Source organism: Acomys minous (genome assembly GCF_964271855.1).
Source record: "Acomys minous genome assembly, chromosome: 8".
Classification (NCBI taxonomy): domain Eukaryota; kingdom Metazoa; phylum Chordata; class Mammalia; order Rodentia; family Muridae; genus Acomys; species Acomys minous.
In genome coordinates, this window is record NC_140489.1 from 100,053,840 (window position 1) to 100,076,417 (window position 22,578).

The window sequence follows — 22,578 nt, forward strand, 5'->3', positions numbered from 1 at the left end:
ACAGATTGTGGCAGAAACCTGACTAACTAACCACCTTCACAAAGAAAAGTAAAATAGGGTCACTGTGGCAAAATGTGCATGATCAATCAATGATTAAAACATCATGTGTGGTAAATGACTGTATTTGTGAATTAGACACCTTTCTAAATAATCGCTGTCAAATAAAACAACAAGAGTGGGATGAATAACCAAAAAGCTAGGCATGGTGTCACACATTCATAATCTCAACTCTGGGGATAAAAAAACAATTTAAATTCTCAAAGATCACAGGTACATAGCACAGGACAGTGGGGTAAAGGCCCTTGATGCAAACCCTTAAAGCCGAGTTCCATCCCTAGGACCCACATGGTAGGAGAGAAGTAACACCCAAAAGTTGTGCCCTCATCTCCACACACACATGGCAAAGATGTGCTCTGCTGCTTGAGCTATACAATTTAATAAAAAAAAAAAAATTAAAAAAGAACAAACAAACGAATGAATGAGTGAACACATAAACGCTGTTCTTAAGATTTTTGTATAGTGTGGTGGCATATGCCTTTATTCCCATTACTCAGTAGACAGAAACAGGGAGATCCCTGTGAGTTTGAAGTTAGCCCAGTTCAGTGAGTTCCAAGCCATGGCTACATAGTATGACTCTATCTTAAAAGAACAAAGTTTTAAAAGTTTGGCAAGATGACTAAGCAGGTAAGATAGCTTGCCACCAAGCATGACAGCCTGAGTGTGTGTACACACACACACACACACGTATAAAATGCAATTTAAAAAATACTTTTTAAAAAAGTGTTAACTTGTAAATATAAACATTTATTATAAATACATAATTGCTATTTTAGATATCTATCCAGAAAGAATTGAAATACACACACAGAATTCACAAATACAAATAATCACAGGAGGACTATCTCAGTAGCACAGACCAAGGTCAGCCAACTCACTATGGATTATAAATGAATCCTGTGTTTAGTGAAGGAACCTCCAAGAAATAGACAAATTTAAAAATTCTTATAAGCCTTTAAGTATGTAACCAAGGACTAAAGCCAAATACTACATCAAAAAGTGAAAAGAAGTCAATACAGTCAGTTCAGGAAAAATTACCTGTGGATCTGATCTTGTCTACTAGAGCGAACTGGAGCTAATCCATCTATTTCATCAAAAAATATTATAGAAGGCCTCATCAAATATGCCTAGTAAAAGAAAATTAATATTAATTTCATTTTTGAATTATTTAATAGTTTCTTAATAATAAACATAAGAGCAAACAGTACAACATGCAGTAAGGTATTAAAAGCACACAGTAGAGCTGGGGAATATAGCTGAATTGTAGATCATTTTCCTAATGTGTACAAGGACCTGGGTTCAATCCCTAGAATCTAAAACAAAAACAAAAACAAGAAACACCACAGTAAAAAGGAAACATTATCAACAGAGTAAGGTGTTCCACAGCCCGCCACTACTGTTTACAGGTATTTGTTTATCTCTTTATAATAATGAAAATTGAACCGAGGGTCTCACTATGTAGCCCTGACTGGCCTGAAACTTGCTACGTAAACCAGGATAACCTTTTAGTCATAGAGAGGATCCCTCCCTCTGCCTCCTAGGGGCTGGGATTAAAGGCGTGCCCCACTAGGCCCTTCTCTACGCTAACTTTTAAATGATATTTGAATTGTTTCACCAGCCATGTGTCACATTATTGAGTAAAGGGTATTTTGTTTTGAGATTTTCATTTTGTAGTCTATGAGGACCAGGCTGGCCCCAGCATCTCAACTGCTGGAGTTAGAGGAGCTGGCCACCAAAGCTGGCTTACAGAAGGTTTTACACCTATCACCACAGAAATGCATGGCTAATAAATTCCTTTGGGGAGGGGGTTTCAAGACAGGTTTTCTCTGTGGAGCCTTAGCTGTCCTAGACTCACTTTGTAGACCAGGCTGGCCTCGAACTCACAAAGATCCACCTGCCTCTGCCTCTGCCTCCCAAGTGCTGGAATTAAAGGCGTGCACCACCACTGCCCAGCTAGCTAATAAATTCTTAACCACATTTTTTATTCACATATATTTAATGGGGCTTAATCAAATATAAAATGAATTGTCAATATAACACTTCCTTCACTAAATGTAGCAATCACATGAAAACTTAATATTAGGACTAATTTTTTGTTTTGTTTTGTTTTTTGGTTGGTTGGTTTGGGGTATTTTTCGAGACAGGGTTTCTGTGTGTACCCTTGGCTGTCCTAGACTCACTTTGTAGACCAGGCTGGCCTTGAACCCACAGCAATCTGCAAGTCTCTGCCTCCCTAGTGCTGGGATTGGATCAGGAATGAGATTCCCTTTATTTTACTTATTTGCTATGATTCTAGAGATTGAACTCAGGGCCTTAATACATACTGTAATAATAATAATAAAAATATCTGGAACAATTGTATATTGCAATGTTCTATTTTGGAAAAAAAGATCACTGTTACATTTAGTTTCCTCATTTCATTTCATTCTGCCTTTTCAAAGCACTCTTTTATTTCTGAATCCTACCAACCATGTATTTATAATCTGGTATGATTTTCTGAACCTTTAGGATGGCACTTAGATTACAAGGTAGTGAAATATTAAGGAGGTGGGGCCTAATGGGGGCCCACAGGACACTGAAGGCACATCTTGAAGGAGACTGTGGGACCCTGGTCTACTAATATTTCACCCTTTCCTTCTTGGCTAATGAGCTAAAATATCAAAAGTTTTGTTCTGCCATGTCCTCCACCATCATGCACTATCTTACTATCTTACCACAGGTTGAAACCCAAGGGACCAATCAGCAAGGACTACAGCCACCAAAAGTAATACCAGGTACACTTGTTCTCCTCATAAGCTAAGTGTCAGGTAATTCACCACACTGACAGAAACACACCTACTATACAACTAAATCATAACAAACAGCACACTGTTTTATGAGATTCCACAAATACTTAACATTTTATATCTGTACCATTTCTTCAATAAGACTGTAATCTAATACTGCTTTACATCACAGTATTCCAGTGGTACCTAATATGGTACTGTACCCACAACAGTCACCACAATAAGTGTTATGAACAATCATAAATATTCAAATGTACTAGAGAAATAGGGTTAAATATAAGCAGTTCCCACATCCACAAGCCCTGCACAACATATGCATGTTTCAACCAGCTACAGATAAAAAATGTATTTTAAAAAACTGTCTCTGTATCAAACACATACAAAGATTTTTTGTCCTTGTCATTATTTCCTAAAGTAACAGATATGTCCGACCTATGACCGATGTGCCACATATCTATGAATACAGCCCAACACAAGATTGTAAATTTACTTAAAACATTATGAGATATTTTTGTGTGTGATCGTTTGGGGTGTTTTGTTTTGTTTTAATTCAATTGTACGGTTCTAGAGTGTGAATTCAACACAGAAAACATGTTCTTGTGATGTCAAAAGGTTAGACATGCCTGCCAAACTATTTACACAGTATATACCAGGTATGAGATATAAGAAATATAAAGATGATGTTTAACATAAGAAAAGATGTCTATAAGCTACATTTAATCCTTTATTATTTTACATGCTAGACTTGAACATCTGTCGACTTTAGAATCCTAGGGCTGCTGGAACCTACTTCCCATAAGTAACAGAAGATAAGTACGCCTTTAAGGCTTACAATTTAAATTACTGATCCTAAATTTCACATACTAATTAGAATGTATGTCTCTTCATAACTGCATTTGCAGACAAAATATAATATTCTTAAAAAAATATGCCCACGAATTAGTTGGTTTTCTTACCTGGTCAAAAAGAAGCCTAAGCTGCCTTTCCGACTCCCCAACCCACTTGCTCAAGCAGTCTGCTCCTTTTCGCATGAAAAATGCCACCTTTTTGTCTCCTTGACTGCATTCATTAGCTAATGCTCTGGCAACCAAGGTTTTACCTGTGCCAGGAGGACCATAAAACAAACAGCCCCTAGCAGCAGAAGAAATCAAAGAAAATAATTAATGTTATCACCAATGATTACCAAGTTAGGATAGCTCTCTCCCACATATACTCTTAGATTACTATATAGTAATGAAACACTGCTAAGGCTTTTTCTAGTGCATCTGTAAAAATTTCACTTTGCTGAGTCCTCAAAGGACCAAACTCCTACAACAAGAAAGGGTTAAAACTCCAAAACAGAAAGCAAGCCTTTGAGCTCTACAAAGTAACTCCTAATCGTCATTGTCAGAACATGTCAAGTAAATATATATGTGAAATGTTTATAATCGAAGACAAATTGACATTCAATCATTTAAAAATAATAGTACAATAATAAACATCTAATACATGACATACCTTGGAGGCTGAATTTTAAATTTTTCAAAAATTTCTGGATATAAAAGTGGAAAAACTACCATCTCCTTCAAAGCATGGATATGATGGCTCAATCCGCCTATGCTATCAAACCGCACCTTGGGGAGAGAGGGGGAAATTTAATATAAAGTGACTTGACAGGTTCTATCATTCTGTCTGTTTGGTTTTGAGTCAAAGTCCTACTATACAGCCCTGGCTGGCCTGGAACTCACTGTGTAGACCAGGCTGGCCTTGAATTCAGACATGTGCCTGCCTCTGGCTCCCAAGTGCTAGAATTAAAGGCATTTAACACCACATCCAGCCCCATTCTATACATTTTTTTAATTTATGAGTTTTATGATTAAGAAATAGATTCCTTCAGTTTTGTTTTATTTTCCTTTTTGTTTGTTTGTTTGTTTGTTTTCTTTTTTCAAGACATGGTTTCTCTATGTAATCCTAGCTGTCATGAAACTCACTTCTGTAGACCAGGCTAGCCTCAAACTCAGAGAGCCATCCGCCTCTACCTCCACCCTTCAGAAGTGTTTAAGCACATATACAAATAAGTTTTGACTATATACAGATAACTGTAAAAAAAAATAATAAAGTAAAATGTAAAATTTAACTGAGGCAAATAAATCAAGTAACTCAGGAATAAGATCAATGCCCAACCTAAAACATTAACAAGTCTATAGAAGAGTTATTACATTTATACACTAACACTTCAAATGCCTTTCAATATCTCACATATCTTATGCATCCTCAGCTGGGGCGATACGGTCTCCCCTACCCCAGACAAAACTTAGTTTGTAGACAGGGCAGGAAAACCTTACCTACCACAGGGTTCTCCAAAACACAATATAGTCAAACAAAAAAGTTACTCTTCAGTATTTAATTCCTCTACTAAGAAAGAAATTTAATTTTTCTGCATATGGAAGAACAATGAAGAAACAGGAGAGCACTGATACACCAGAAGTGACAGACACTGCTCCTCTCGCTCATAGTAGTTACACCAACTAAGACTTTGTAAAGAAAGTACACAGAAAAAAAACGCCAAAAGAAAATTTTGCAGAATGTTAATAGGTATTGCCTTGTGGGCTCTGCTAGAGCCCTTTTTCTGTTTCTCATTCTACTGTGGAACTTGAGAATGTCTTACTTATTATGACAGGAAAAATAAGCTGTAAAAATTGATGCAGATAAAAAACAGAAATATTCTAAAAGAAGCTAAATTTTCTTATATATGTTATCAAAATAAAATTGACAGGCAGAGACATAAAGTTAATAAATAGACTTTTTTTTAAATAAATAGACTTATAAGAGTAAAGTATTGAGCCAGGTGTGGTGGCGCATGCCTGTAATCTCAGTACTCGAGGAGGCAGAGGCAGGTGGATCATTGTGGGTTCAAGGCCAGCCTGGTGTTCAAACCAAGTCCAGGACAGCCAAGGCTACACAGAGAAACCCTGACTGGGGCAGAAAAAAGAGTAAAGTACTAGTAAACCAAATCTAAAGAGAAGAGAGATAAGGTCCTCAAAAAACTATTCTATTTTCTAGGGATTCAGTATATACATAATCTAGATTTTCCTCTAGTCCTTCCTAGTTAATGAAACAAATATTTTACTCTATCCCTTTGATTGGAAGATAATATATATGAAGATAGCCGAGTGTAGTGGCACATGCCTTTAATCTCAGCACTCGGGAGGCAGAGGCAGGCAGATTGCAAGGCCAGCCTGGTCTACGAAGGGAGTCCAAGATAGCCAAAGCTACATAAAGAAACCCTGTCTGGGGGGAAAAAGAAGTGTGTGTGTGTGTGTGTGTGTGTGTGTGTGTGTGTGTGTGTGTGTGTGTGTGTGTATCATGGAGATAATATATACTTGGAGATAATGTATATGCAAGTCTATTTTCATAACTTCTTTTAAATCACATATAAGAATTAAATTACATTGTACAGAGATGCAAGAGACCCATAAAAACACAGATTCTTGGTTATGCAGTAATATTTCAAATTACCCCAATATGAAACATTGTGGTCAGTGGGCCACATCATCATGAGCTTGTGGTCTTCTCACACCACATCCCTTCCTTGGGGTACAGTCATTTACCGTCCATAGCAACTTCAACAGTGCTTACATTGATGACACCTAAATTTCTAGCCAGATGTTTCTACCTTATACCAGACAATTGCTTACAAGTAACTTCTCCTTGGGGTATGCCACAGATACCTGTAACATGTACAGTCAATCAGCCCCTTCCCGTCTTACTCCTCATCTCGTACACTCTACTTCAGATAATGAACACCCAATGCCTCTGCAGTCCATGCTCTATCTACCTATTTAAGTCAGAAACCAGCACAGTACACTGTTTCTGTCATTCTCCAAAAGCAACGAACTCATTACATTCCATCGCCTTTGAATTCCTTAATTCTCTCGAATCCATTTATTTTGCTGCAATTAGAAATTACAAATAATGCCGAACCAGCCCCTGTAATACCAAAAACTCATTAGCAACATCACAGCCAGAGTAAAGTACATAAAACCCAAGTGTGATTATGGAAACAGGTGCTTTCAACAACAGCCATGGGCTCCTCTGGTATACAGAGTCGTAAAACCCTCTCAGCTTCATTTCCTATCTGCTACATGTTCTTCTTTTCTTTTTGGGGTTTTGTTTGTTTGTTCTTTTGTTTTCTGGTTCTTTTTTGAGACAGGGTTTCTCTGTGTAGCCCTGGCTGACCTGAAATATGCTTTGTAGACCAGACTGGCTTTGAACTCAAAGATCCACCTGCCTCTGCCTCCTGAATATGGGAGTTAAAGGCCACATGCCTGGCATCTGCTACATATTCTAATAACAAAAACAGAAAAAGACTTGACTAAGTGGCACATGTGACCAAGGTTTTGAGGATCCAAAACATACACATAAAAGTATTAATACTGGTTATATATAAGTTTCTACGTTTTCATGTTGTTTTAAAAATAAGGAAAACTTAAAAACAAAACAAAAAAGCTACTCCAGGAAAGCATTTACAAACTTACTGATTTATCAATGTTCATCGGATCAACATCAGCCAAACTTGCACCCACTTTCACCCGTTCTCGGAGAATGTCACTAGCTAAATCTTCTGCTCTGAAGTTCATAGGCAAACATCTGAAATGTATAAGACATGAAGATAAAAGGCATTAAAACCTTTACATTTAGGGGACCAGTGAGATCACTCAATGGGGACAGGCTCTTGCCACCAACCTGAAGACCTGAATTGGATCCCTGGGACCCATGTGATGGGAGGAAAAGCATCAGCTCCCACAGGGTGCCCTCTGACCTTCACACATGTGCATGGTGGCGAACAAACACAAAATAAACAAATAACTGTTTAATTTGTTTGATCCTTCACATTTTAATGTCAAAATAAGTTAAAAATCTTTAACATGGGCCCTGCACCTTCCCTGGGCAGCACAGTGGAGCAGGCCCTGGTGGAGGAGGCATGGGTGAACCAAACCTGGGGGTGAGAATGAAGAAGAACTGGCCCCACCACTCATCGGCCAATGGATGCAGGGGTGATGACTTACTGTACAAGGCCATGAGAGCCAGGGAGTGCTATGCCTGCCCCTCATTGGTTGTAGTACCCAGGAGAACAGACAGGCCCTGCACCTCCCCTGAGCAACACAGTGGAGCTTGCCCTGATGGCAAAAGCATGGGTGAGCCAGCCTTGAGGATATGAGAGCAGGAAAGCTGGCGCAGCCCCTCGCTGGCTGCAGCACTTGGGAGAATGGACCCCATGCCTGGACTGGGCAGCACAGTGGAGCTGGCTCTGGAGGCATGGGTGTGTGTGAGCTGGCCCCAAGGACATGAGACCCTGAGAGCTAACCCTGCCTCCTGCAGATGACTGCATTGGGTGGCCTAGCAGAAAAAGGGCTGGAGAGCTCACCCTCGTAGTACAGATAAGGGAGAACTGGAGGGTTGACCAGCTCAGCTACTACCCAGGCCGGGATCCAGGGCTTTGAGTTGGCCCACCTTAAAATCTACATCATATGTGAACTGTTGGGGTGCATCAAAGGGCTGGTCCTGCGGATCCAAAACTGCAGGATTTCCATGACACAGGGCAACAACAGGATAACTAGGAGGAGTCCCGGTGAGGATCCAATATTGGTGGTGTCACAGAAGTCAGAGACTTCTAGCCAGACCATTAACTCATTGCAATGAACATTTGTAAGTGAAGATATGTGGACAGAAGGGTGCACTGTTGGACACACTGCGACATGGCTTCCATGATGAGATGTTTTCTATGCTTTGTCTTGTATGTGTGTGTGCTTGTATGTGGGAGTTTTGTTTTTGGAAGGAGATTGCAAGTGTGGAGTTGAGTAGGACTGGGTACATGACATCAAACTCACAAAGAATCAATGAAAAGTTTAAAAAATAAAAATATAGAAAAATCTTATACATGATTTTTCATCTGCTTTATTATAACCTAGAAAGCACCAAAGGTTTCATATTGTAAACTAATCTTCCTACATGCTTTTCAAGTGACCAAAATCAGTTACTCACCAGGTATAGCAAACATGATGATTAATCTATTTTCTCAAAGAACTTAACATCTCCCAATAGGAAAAGCTGGGAGCTTAGTCCTCAGTGTAGTGATATGAGTCGTAGGACCTTTAAGAGGTGGAGCCCAGGCCCGGCTACTCTAGCCCAGCACTCGGAAGGCACAGGCAGGGTGGTCTCTGAGGGGCCAGCCTGGGAAGCACAGAAGACCCTGTCTCAAATAACTGAACAGACTGAGACTCTTCTCTCACATCTTCTCTCCATCATTCAAAAGATAGCATAAACCTGAAAATGGTTATCTAAAATTGTTGTGTTTCTACAATAGCTGTTATGTGGTCAAATCACAAGTACTTGCTAAATGTCAGCTCATTAAAATTACCTCATTATAAATGTAAAATAGAAAATTTAGGCGGGTGAGGGTGGACACCTTTAACCCCAGCACTCAGGAAGAAGAGGCAGGCAGATTTCTGTGAGTTTGGGGACAACTAGGGCTATACAGAGAAACCCTGTCTCAAAAAAAAAAAAAAAAAAAAAAGGAAAAAAAAGAAAGAAAGAAAAAGAAAAGCAAAAGAAATTTTTACTCAACTTACTGCAGTTTAGTTAGCTATTGATTAATCAGTCAATTATTCTACTTTTTACACGCACAAACAGCCAAAACTCTCATATTGGATGGTGTACACTGGAGATCTCAAGCATTTAATAGGCTTGAAATAGGACAGTTAGTTCAAAGCCAACCTGGGCTATGTAACAGAACCCTGTTTTGGTTTGGTTTGGTTTTTTGTTTTTTGGTTTTTGTTTTTGTTTTTGTTTTTAATCCAAAGGCTCCTGAGTATGTATGTATGTATGTATGTAAGTATGAAAGTATGTATGTAAGTATGAAAGATCAGCCTCATGATATGTGTTGAAAGGAAATACAGGGGAAAGAAGGCACTACCACACAAGCTAGCCTGATGTCCTTTCCTCTCCCTCCTTTTCCTTTTCAACATTACTTGACCTTGGTGCTTATAGAATAAGTAATTTAAGGGACCTATCACAAGGTTAGAGTCCCACTGTAAGAATTATAAAGTAGTACTATCTCAAGTGAAAAAATATTTAAAATACTGAGGTTGAAGCCAGATGTGGTGGCTGACACCTTTAATCCCTACACTTGGGAGGCAGAGGCAGGCAGATTCTCTGTTGAGTTCAAGGCCAGCCTGGTCTACAAAGTAAGCCCAGGACAGCCAAGGCTACACAGAGAAACTTTGTCTCAAACAAACAAACAAACAAACAAACACCAAACAAAACCTGACACTGAAGAAACAGCTCAGTGGTTAAGAGCACTGGTTGTTCTTGCAAAAGACCGAGGTTCAGTTCCCAAGACCCACACGGCAGCTCACAGCCATCTGTAACTCCAGCTCCAGGGATCTGATGCCCTCTTCTGGCCTCCATCGGCACTAGATATGCACATGGTACACATACATGCATGCAAGCAAACACACATGTAAAATAAAAGCAAACAAATAAGGGCTAGCAAGATAGCTCAAACGGTAAAGGCATTTATCACCAAGCCTTCAATACCAGGAGCACATATTGGAAGGCAAGAATTGACTCCAAAAATTGCTGAGCAAATAAGTACACACACACACACACACACACACACACACAGAGAGAGAGAGAGAGAGAGAGAGAGAGAGAGAGAGAGAGAGAGACAGACAGACGGACACACGCGCGCGCGTAAAATATTTAAAATACTAGCATTAATAAAATGTTGCTATAGATGAGAAATCTATCTTTTAAAAAAGAAAAATATTTTTCTCTTCTACCCCAGAAGTATCACTAAAAAATTTACTAACCTATTTCTTGCTCTTGCCATACTTTTTGATTTCCTTCTTTCAAAGCGTTCTTCATCAGAAGAAGTAGTATCACTACTATGAATAGCATGCTTCTTCCTCCTATTGGAAAGGAAATATGAAAACCATTATAGTATCCACTAGCTTTCTAACTCTGTCTTCTGTGTCCTTCTTGCTTTGGTGGTGCTCTTAACCCCAAGGCCTTCCATATGCAGAGTACCTCCTCCACCACTAAGCTAAGACCTGGCCAGAGATAGCTTTATAAAACATTCTTATTATATCTACAATTAGCTCAGGAGAAAAATCCATTTATTCACTCAGCAAATATTTACTCAGATCACTGTCTTTATGCAGTCTACATTTACTAAGAAATGAAGGTTAAATTTCACAGAGAAGAATAAAAACAAGAGAACAGAACACCTGTAAGTTTTCAATGCGGTAGTTTAAAATCAAGCAACAAAATTACATTCAGATTTAGAGAAAGTATCTGCCATTGTTATAAGATCAAATTCAGAAAGCAGGACATTTGTTGTCTTCCTTATTATTCTTCCTTTTCCAAATTATCAGAAATAGTTCAATCATTTTAAAAAGTAAAAATACTTGTTTACAGGAAAATAAAGGCTTTAATTTCTCACCAAAGACTCTTCTATCCACTCTGAAGTCTTATGAAATGCATAAAAATATTTTTAATGAAAAGAATATATTTGGTCAGACATAATGATATATGTCTATAATCTAAAGTATTTGGGAAGAGTATGAGGCAAGGTATTCTGAACCCAATCAGCTTGGACAACATAATAAAATTCTATCTCAAAATAAGTAAAAAGGAGCTGATGTTCTGATAGAGGACGCAAGTTCAGTTCCTAATAATCACATCTGACTCACAGCTGTCTGCAGCTCCAGGTCTGAGAACCCAATGCCCTCTTCTGGCCTCCAAAGGCACCAGGCAGTAAGTGGTTCACAGACATACATTCAGGTAAAATACCCATACATAAGATAATAAAACAATAATTATTCAAAGAAACTAAATAAGAAAGACTAAAATCATTCCAAAGAGGAAATAAAAGTGTTAAAGTATTATGTAACGGGCCAGGCATGGTGTCACACATCTTTAATCCCATCATTTGGAAGGCAGAGGTAGGCTGATTTCTCTGAGTTCAAGGCCAGCCTGGTCTGCACAGCAAGTTCCAAGATATCCAGGACTACATAGAGAGACCTTGTCTTAAAATCCAAAAGAAAAAAAATTATTACATAACTATGTATGTAGTCTAGAAACTACAATAATTTTAAAAGTTTACCACATTGCATCCCTTCAACAAGTCCTGACAGAATTTATTACGGCCATATAAAATTTTTCATTCTTTTAAATTGTATACTTCAAGGCACAAGCACAACAATGACTTCTGAATTAAGATTCCAATAGCTCAGCGGGTGCAATGGCACATGCCTGTAATCCCAGCACTGAGGAGACAGAGGCAGGCAGACTGCTGGGAGTTCAAAGCCAGTCTGCTCTACAAAGTGAGTACAGGACAGCCAAGGACAGACAAAGAAACCCTGTCTCAAAAAACAAAAAACACCAAAAGGATTCCAACACCTCAAGATATAATAAGAACAAATGAAACAGAATCTTAAAACCTTCTGATTGGGTACAGTGGCACAAGTGTAGTAATCCCAGCACATAGGAGATGCAGAGAAGTGAGTTCTGAGACAGCCTGGGCTCTATATTGAGATCCCGTTTCAAATAAATAAATAAAAAAGCTTCTACATCACAATGAAAACAATTACTAGAGTGAAGAGACAGTCTAGAGAAAGAGAAAATCCTTTACAGTGATTTAACAAATAGGGAATTACTATCAGACGTGTTTTTTTAATTTAAAAATTGTATATAAGTTCAATCTATAGGAGGCACTATGGTAGAAGAAGCAAAATGATCACTTCAAATTCAAAGCCAAAGTGATATAGCAAGAAATTGTCTCCAAAAATAAAAAGTAAAAATAAAATGATACATTTCTGAATTTCTAAACTTCTGTACCTACTAATTTTTCTTTGTTTGGTTTTTAAGTGTACAAAGGGGGAAGTGTCAAAGGCCTAACGTCGAGGCGTGACTGCATGAGTGTCTGTATCCCCGCTGCCAGGGAGCAGAGGCAGAAGAATCACTGGAGCTAGGAGCTGCAGACGAGCCCGGGCAACAAAGCAAGATTAGTTTTCTCCAGGGAAAAAAACAAAATAAAACCAGTCCGCCAGGCATAGTGGCACATGCCTTTAATCCCAGCGCTCTCCTAGGATAAGGCAGGTGGCTCAGTGTGAGTTCAAGGCCATCCTGGTCTACAAAGCAAGTCCAGGACAGGCAGGGCTACACAGAGAAACCCTGTCTCGAAAAACAAACAAACAAAAAAAGGAACGAGTCAGAGTCAATGTCTCAAAAAAGAACATCAAGTGTTAGCCCTTCTCCACTCAACTCTTAACAAGATCAAAAGTCTGATCTTTGTTTCAGGATCTCGAAAGCTAAAATTAATTTAAAATTTAAATTTAAAAATAAACTGTAACCCAAAAAAGTCATGTGTAGGGTGATAACTATTAATCACTAATAACAGAAAGGACAAAAGAAAGCCAGGAAGAAAGAAAGAAAAGGAAGCAATTAAGTTTCTCATTTTCCCATTAATATATGAAACTCTTTTCTTCTTTCAAATCAAACCCAATTTACCTGATATGGCTTCTTCTTGCTGGAGACCTGTGAATATCAAATAGTGTGTTTTCCCTCTTTTTTTGGTGAGCTGGTACTAAAAGAAAAAAGAAAGATAGAAATAACTAACAATAAACAAATAAGTCCATGTACTAAAAGAGCATAAGTTGCCTCTGTTAACTTTCTACGAGAGCCTAGTCCTGTATCTTCAACTTCTACAATCTTGACTGGAAACATAACAAAGACCAACACTTTCTGTTAGTGCTATTTTGCTTCAAATAAATATCCTAATATTCCAAAAAGTATAATTCATTTTTAAAAATTTGTAGTAGGGAACAAAACAGCATAATAGTATCCCCTAAAATAGTATCCCACAAAAACATAAATGTGAATAAATCTTTTTGTGTGTGTGTGTAATAAATCTTCATGCATGAAAATTCCTTCACAAGAGCTAAGAAACCAGGATGGTACTTGGTTACAGCATAATACAAAATATGCATTAGAAAAGCTTTGAGCCGGGCAGTGGTGGCACACGCCTTTAATCCCAGCACTTGGGAGACAGAGGCAGGTGGATCTCTGTGAGTTTGAGGCCAGCCTGGTCTACAAAGAGGGTCCAGGACAGTCAAGGCTACACAGAGAAACCCTGTCTCAAAAAAACAACAACAAAAAGATAAGAAAAGCTTTGAATAAAAAGTTTACATTGGCTACTTCATGCCTCCCCTATCTCCAAGCAGTAAAAACCAAACAGGCACAAATTCCACTTGGAGGAAAGAGACAGAAGGAAGCACAGAACCTTGTCTTACTCTCCAGGACCAGGGCCAGGCACAGTAAAACTCTATCAGGTGGCATTTCCACAGACCAACTTCAGGCTGGCTCCTGCTTGTGGGTCAGGATATCAGTGCTCACGCGTGGCAGTGGTAGCACACACTTTTTAGTCCCAGCACTTGGGAGGCTGAGGCAGGCAGATCTCTGAGTTCAAGGCCAGCCTGGTCTACAGGCTGGTCCAAGACAGTCAGGTCAACACAGAGAAACCTCGTCTTGAAAAACAAACAAACAAACAAACAAAAACAACAAATATATATATATATATAGGCTTAGCTGTTGCCCCAGTCTTTGCTACCATCAATTACATTGTCAGACTCTAACCCTCAATTAAACTCTTTTATAAGTTGCCTTGGTCACAGTACTTTATTACAGCAACAGAAAGTAACTAAGACAGCAGCTAAGCTTCCAACTTTTGACAGGAAAAAGCCTAAGGAGTTGCTTGCTCCTAGAAAGCAACTGTTTGAAAATAGGAAAGTTAAAATAATGTGGTTAAAGGGGTTAAGATCCTACCCCAAGATGGAAACCAAACTGAGCAGTATCATCCACATGGGGCAAGCTTTGGAGGCACTAAAAAAAGCAAGAGTGAGTGTTGTAAATTCATTCTCCAGTTTTAGAGAACCACTAAGACCAAGCAACATGTGTTAATGCTGAAGTCTTTGTCAGAAAAAGATCCTAAGAATCTATTATGTAAGCTGTGAAAGTGAAGCTTGGGTTATGGTGGAGACACCAAGATGCTGAAGATGATAGAGTCATGAGACATCTGCTGGAGAGAGTTGAATACAGGGAATGCAAGGAGAGAGAGAGAGAGAGAGAGAGAGAGAGAGAGAGAGAGAGAGAGAGAGAGAGAGAGAGAGACACAGAGACAGAGACACAGAAAGAGACAGAGAGAGGGAGGGAGAGAGAGAGAGGGAGAGAGAGAGAGAGAAAGGGAGAGAGAGAGAGAGAGAGAGAGAGAGAGAGGGAGGGAGGGAGGTGTGTGTGTGTATGACAGAGAGCCATCTAAGCCCTTTAAAAGTAAAGTCACAGATGCAAGACAAAGCTACAGAATTTGGCATTTATCCTACTGGGTTTCTATCTCGCTTTGGTCAAGTATTTCCTCATCATGTCCCCATTTCTCTCTTCGGAATGGGAGGGTGTGCTCCATGCTACCGCATATTCGAAGTATGTAATTTGTTTTTCATTTTACATGGCATCTCAGCTAAGAGTTTTTTTTTTATTTTAAGGCATAACCTCAGGTTTATTGGAATAGATGAAAAAAAAGATTCCAGGTTCCAAAGATCAGAAAATATTTTTCCTTTTTTTTTTATTTTATTAAGTTATTCAGATTACAACTCAATTGTTACCCCATCACTTGTAACCTCCTGTTCCTCCTTCCCTCCCGCTTTCACCATATTCCCCTCCCCTAGCTCTAAGACTGAGGGGGACCTCCTCCCCAACTATATGGTCATAGGCTATCAAGGCTCATCTTGGTAACCTGCTTATTCTTTCTTTGAGTGCCATCAGGCCTCCCCACCAAAGGGAGCTGGTAAAATATGGGGCACCAGAGTTCATGTCAGAGTCAGTCCTCGCTCTCCACATAACTGTGGAATGTTCTGTCCATTGGGTAGATCAGAGTAGAGGTTCGATCTTTACTACTTATATTGTCCTTGGTTAGTGTTAACTAAGAGTCTTCAAGTTAGATTAAAGGTATTTTGCATTACTATCCCATGAGCCTATGGCACCAGAAAGTGAAACGAGAATGGCCATCATAGGCTCAAGATATTTGAAAAGCAGCTGGCAATGCTGTTTGGAGAGGTTATGGAACCTTTAGGATGGCTTGCTGAGAAAACATATCAATAGGCTTTCAGAGTGTATAACCTCACCTCACTTCCAGCTAACTTTCTGCTGTCACCATGTGTTTTAAGATGTGATCTCTCAGATGTGATCTCTAGCCACCTGCCACCGTGCCTCCCCCACCATAATGGACTACTCTGGAACTGTAGGCCCAAATAAATTCTTTCTTCCTTGAGTTGCCTTTAGTCTTGGCACTTATCACAGCAACAATAACAACAAAAACTAATACAGTGATTGTTGAAGACACTGATGTTGATACATACACACATGCACATACATACACTAAATGCACATGCACACACACATACAAGATTTGCCACTGGCAAGTAAACATGAAAAAATTGTTCAACCTCTCTAGAGAAACACAAACTAAAACTAAATATACACCCTATAATAGCTCGGTCTTGCTCATAAGCCCAGCTACTTGGGAGACAGGAGAGGTATAAATTCAAGGTCTGCGTGGGCTAAAATGAGTTCGAGGCCAGCCTTTCAGCTTAGTGAGACCTTGTGAGGGAAGGGGAGGAAGGAAATGGAGTAGGGGAGAGGGAATCTAGCTCAGTGTTAGAACACTTCCAGGAAATGCACAAAGCCCTAAATTCAATCTCCTGAACCACCACCACTACCACCACCACCACCACACACACACACACACACACACACACACACACACACACACACACACACACACACACCAAGCATTTGTGAGTACATGAAACATAAAATTTTTTAATAATTTTTAAATTAATTTATTATCAGGGGAGTAGTGAGAGGCTAACTCTGTAGTCAGTTTTCTCCTGTTTGTCCTTGGTTTTTATCAGTCTCAGGCTCTTATTTAGTCCTACTGGCCTCAAAATCTAGATCCTTCTTCTGCCCCAGACTTGAGTACCGATATTAACAATGTGCTGGTACCACCACACCTAGGTTTATAACCAAAAACTGGAAGTAATCCTAATGTCCTTAAAAAGTGAATAATGAGACAGTTGTGCTGGCTCATGCCTATAAAGAGTATTACAATAATTTTGATGAATAAAAGAGAAGGCAAAATGTAGTGTTTCAGTATTTCAAAGCTGAATATGGTGGCTTGTGCATAGAACTGCATCACATGGGGTACCAGGAGAATCATCACAAGTCTGAACACACTATTTCAAAAAATTAAGACAAAAACAAGCAAACACTTATAATTTCACTTGTATAAAACTGAAGACATATAAAGCTCATCTAAAGTGAGAGAAAATAGACTAATACAAGGAGAAATACACAGAATGAGGACATCGGGGGCCTGGGCAGTGATGGGTGTGCCCGTTATCTTGACTATGGTGAGAGCTTCTCAGGCATGTTCATATTATAAAGCTACCAAAATGTAAACTACAAGTGCGTGCTTTGGACTTCCTTTAAGTTAAATAGTCAAGTAAGAAAAAAATAACAAGGAAAACATCAGAATAATGAAGCTTAACTTTTTTTCTTCCATAACACAGCTCTCTCATTAGCGACAGCGCTATCTGAAGCAGTGGCTCCTAATGGGAAAAGAGGGATGTCTGAGCACTTGAACGGCTTCTAGAGTCAGCACACCTCTACCACACAATCACTACAGAATATAGTTCAGAAGATAAAACTATGAGTAAAGGGGTTGAAGAGGCGGGTCAGTGGTTAAAAACACCAGCTGCTCTTCTAGAGGATCCAAGTGAGTCCAATACCCACATGATGGCTCACAACCATGTGTAACTCCAATTCCAGGGAATCTAATGTCCTCTACTGGCTCTTGTGTGTACCAGGCATATACATGATGCACAGATATACATGTATACACACACACACACACACACACACACACACACACACACACACACACACACGAGACAGATTCTGTCTACATAGTACTGGCTGCCCTGGAACTCTCTATGGAGACTCTCTATGGCCTCAAACTTACCCAGACCCAATTACCTCTGCCTCCTGAATACTGGGAGGCTTGCACCACCATGCCTAGACAATTTATGTATTTTTTTTTAATTCTAAGTACATTGTAATAAGTGAAAAGGGTAAATAAAATGTCACAAATAGAAGCTGACTCAATAACAAAGCACTTGCCCAGCATGCACAAAACCTTGTTTAATTACTAACAACAAAACAAAAACATAGAATACAACATCTATACACACAGAAACTAGAATGTAGTAGCCAAAGGAATGAGTTAGAGGAAAAGGAAGAACAAGCAATAATGCTATCCATGGCCCATCTGCAAGCATGCACCTTAACTATCAGCAGCATGTGCACACAGAATTATGTCGTGAAAGGTATACAAGACATAAGAGGTTTCACTGTTTTAAATTTAGCACTATTTTGTTTCTTTTGTTTCTGTTGTTGTTGTTTTTCTTTTTTTGAAAGGGGGATCTGGGCTGGAGAGATAGCTCAGAGGTTAAAAGTACTGGCTGCTCTTCCAAAGGTCCTGAGTTCAGTTCCCAGCAACCACATGGTGGTTCACAGCCATCTATAATTTGATCTGATGTCCTCTTCTGGAGTGCAAGAAGAACATTGTATATATAATAAAAAATAAATAAATCTTTAAAAAAGAAGAAAGAAAGAAAAGAGGATCTTAGCTGAGTGCAGTGGCACATGCAGAGGCAGGCGGATCATTGTGAGTTCGGAGCCAGCCTGGTCCACAAAGTAAATTCAGGACAGCCAAGGCTATGCAGAAAAATCCGTCTCGGGGAAAAAAAGAAAAAATAAAAGGGTATCTTGGCAAAGATGAAGACCTGGGCTCAAGGGATCTTTTAACTTCAGTCTCCTGAACTACAGAACACAGGACTACACCACTGAGCCCAGAAAAATGCTTTTTTCACAAGAGTTGTAAAGCTGCTTGGTTAAAAGGAATAGAGAAGTTGTTTAGAGTCACCTACCTATTGGTGGTGCTTGGTACCGATCCACTGTTTTTCTTTGTCTCAAGTTATATGGCCTATCATTTTCTTCTCCTTCTGCTTCTTCAACTTCTATGTCTCCATCTTCCTCTTGAGATTCTAGATTCCATATTTGAAAAGGGAGAAATATTTTTAATATTTATTTATTTAGTATTATGTATACAATGTTCTGCCTGCAGAAGAGGGCAGCAGATCACATTACAGATGGCTGTGAGCCACCGTGTGACTGCTGGGAATTGAACTCAGGACTCTGGAAGAGCAGCTAGTGCTCTTAGCCTCTGAACCATCTCTCCAGCCCCAGGAAAAATATTTTAACACACAGGTATGATCCCATTCTCAAGTAAGTATTTACTTTCATCTCTTATTTTTTCTAGACAAGTGACATTTAAATTTTTTTTTAGATTTTATTTTTTTACTTTATTTTACATATATGAGTGCTCTGTTTTCATGCACACCAGAAGAGGGAATCAGATTCCATTATAGACGATTGTGAGCCACCATGTGATTGCTGAATTGAACTCAAGACCTCTAGAACAGCAGTCAGTGCTCTTACCCTCTGGCCCATCTCTCCAGCCCCACAAGTGACATTTAAAATGTTAGCAATTTATGATACAGCATAAACTAATATAACCAAAAATAAGTCTAAATAAATATCAAACCAAAAAGGTTCTTTCTACCAATACCCAATACAATTCTCTGAGAAAATAAGCCATTCTGAGCCAGGTATGGTGGCACACACCTGTAATCCCAGCACTCAGTAAGTGGAGGCAGGTGTATCTCTGTGAGTTTAAGGCCAGCCTGGTCTACAGGGCTAGGTCCAGAATAGCCAAAGCTATACAAAGAAAGCCTCTCTCCTCTCTCTCTCTCTCTCTCTCTCTCTCTCTCTCTCTCTCTCTCTCTCTCTCTCTCTCTCTCTCTCACACACACACACACACACACACACACACACACACACACACCCTGAAAAGTACTACTAATCTAATCTGTATTTTCAATATACAAAGTCCATCCTATGAAGATCACTGCTTAGAGAAGTAAACCCTATGAATTTATAAACTGTTTATAAACTGACAAAGCCAATATGCTTTCTTCATGTACCTAGTTCCAGCCCTACAAAGTCACTCTGTGTTTTTCAGCTCAGAACTAGACATATGTCAGGCAAAAACACTACAGCTTCTTCCACTACTATTAGCACTTCAATTTTTCTCTAACCATTCCTCAGCCTATAACAAAATTTGAAATCTAAATAATCAGAGACTAGGAGGCTACTGACCACAGAATAATCTCTTAGCTAGCTCCCCACTGGGCGGACTAGCCCATAGCCTAAGAGTCTCCATGCTATATAAGAAAGGGCTACCCACAGCCTCTTCATTTTGCCAACTGAAGGAAATGAAAATTCAGGTGCCAGATGAATATAAATTACTTCAGATTATACATTACAGACCTAAGAGACAAACACAAAGCCCATAGCCCCCTTCTCTAACTACACATGCATCGTGTGTAGTCTCCTCCCTCCCAGAGATGCCTAGTATTCCCACCACAAGGAGCTTCACGGACCTTCTTCCTCGCCCTCAGTAGAAACTTCATGATGATTCTGTATCCCATAACTGTTTCTTCTCAGTGATTTTCTTCGCCTTTTTACTCTTGAATACATATCCATATTTTCCTTTTAAAAAAAGAAACTTGTCAAATATTAACATAGCATTATTCTCTGCTTATATAACAGTAAATAAATTAACCATATTTGCTCAATATAATTCACTGTTCTACTTGCAAGTCACAAATTCATGAAAAAAGACCTTCCTAAATTCAACAAGAATAAAGGAAAAAGGAAAACAATACAGATTGGAAAACTTAGTTCATAGAATTGTTGTTTAATATATATAAGGCCTTAGGTTCAATTCCATGGTGCTTTTTTTTTAAGTTTGTTTATTTATTATTATGTATACAGTGATCTGCTTGTATGTACACCTGCAGGCCAGAAGAGGGCACCAGATCACACTATAGATGTTTGTGAGTCACCATGTAGTTGCTGGGAATTGAACTCAAGACCTTTGGAAGAGCAGACAGTGCTCCTAACCTCTGAGTCATCTCTCCATCCTGGGGTATTTTATTTTATTTTATTTTATTTTATTGAAGAAGGGAGGAGAAAAAAATAAAAGTTAAGAGAGAAGAAAGAGGGAGAGAAGAAAAAGAAATTGGGGTGGGGGGTTTGAAGAGGAAGCAGCAAGAACAGCAACAGTAAAATCCCAAACCAAACATGAAATGAAGAGCAATAAACAATGTTAATTTTAAAATATCTGACACTGATAGGGCTGGAGAGATGGCTCAGCAGATAAGAGCACTGGCTGCTCTTCTAGAAGACCCGGGTTTAACTCCCAGCATCAGCATGGCAGCTAACAACTGTCTGTAATTCCAGTTCCAAGTGATCCAACACAGTCATACAGACATACATACAGACAAAACACCAATGCACATAAAATAAAAATAAATTTTAAAAAAACGTGCTGTTGGGCTGGGATAGCTCAGTTGGTAGAGTGCTTGCCTAAAATGCACAATGCCCTGGGTTCCACCTACAGCACTCCGTGAACCAGGCAATGACAGCACATACCTAGAAGCAGGAGATCATTTTTGGCTATATAAGAAGAGGAGAGAGCCTGGCGTGGTGGCGCACGCCTGTAATCCCTGCACTCTGGGAGGCAGAGGCAGGCAGATCTCTGTGAGTTCAAGGCCACCCAAGTCTACAAAGTAAGTCCAGGGCAGCCAAGGCTACATAGAGAAACCCTGTCTCAAAAAAACAAAAAGAAAAAAAGGAGAGAGGGGGAGAAGGGGAGGGGAGGGGAAATCAGATCTACTGCTGCTCATCCTCTTTCTCGGCTCTTAATTCTTTGCAAGTATAAAGAAAAATACTTCTGGGGCTGGAGAAATGGTTAAGCAGCTAAGAGGGATTACTCTTACTTACCACACAAGTTCGCTTCCCAGCACCCACATGAGGGAGTTCACCACCAACTCCAGATGTAGAGGATCCAATGCCCTCTTTAGACTTCTGTGAGCATCCACACATGAGGCACACACTCACACAGACATACACATATACATAAATAAACACTAAAAAGACAACTAGAAGGAGGAGAGAAAATGTTCCCACAGATAATTTACTCACAAACTCTGTATCTGTCCACATTCGAAGCCGTTCTACTTCTCCTGATCGACGATTTCGTCGGATATTGATATTATCCATTTCTTGTAATACAGCTTCAGCAGTACTACAATCATATAATAAAGTGAGTTTAGAAAACGGTGGGAACATATACCAAATCATAAACATTAAAGAGCTCATCAAACCAGTATTTTAAACCATCTCTTAATATGTAACTACATACAATATCTCAATTGAAAAACTTTCATAACCAGAATTTACCAAATCACAATTTCCAGTTTATAAAACAAGATGGCCAGGTGTGGTGGAATACCCCTTTAATCCCAACACACAGGAAACAGAATTGGGTGGATTTCTGTGAGTTCAAGACCAGCCTGGTCCACAAGGTTCCAGGTAAGCTAACACTAAATAGTGAGATGCTGCACTAAAAGATGGAAAACTTCTATTAGAGGACAATTCTCAATACCAATAT

General features: G+C 39.3%; 1 protein-coding gene across 7 annotated transcripts in view; it reads right to left on the reverse strand.

Moving 5' to 3' along the window:
- The window catches only part of ATAD2B (ATPase family AAA domain containing 2B), a 140,564-nt gene that overhangs the window by 77,388 nt on the left and 40,598 nt on the right, over positions 1–22,578 (reverse strand). For all 7 annotated transcript variants that reach the window (XM_084791892.1, XM_084791890.1, XM_084791891.1 and 4 more), the window contains 9 exons: positions 22,110–22,212; positions 20,504–20,612; positions 18,929–19,045; positions 13,398–13,473; positions 10,697–10,795; positions 7,361–7,472; positions 4,341–4,456; positions 3,800–3,974; positions 1,096–1,184 (listed from right to left, as the gene is read on the reverse strand). In XM_084791892.1, the coding sequence (XP_084648018.1) occupies positions 1,096–1,184; positions 3,800–3,974; positions 4,341–4,456; positions 7,361–7,472; positions 10,697–10,795; positions 13,398–13,473; positions 18,929–19,045; positions 20,504–20,612; positions 22,110–22,212 (996 nt within the window). The remainder of the gene's footprint in view (positions 1–1,095; positions 1,185–3,799; positions 3,975–4,340; positions 4,457–7,360; positions 7,473–10,696; positions 10,796–13,397; positions 13,474–18,928; positions 19,046–20,503; positions 20,613–22,109; positions 22,213–22,578) is intronic.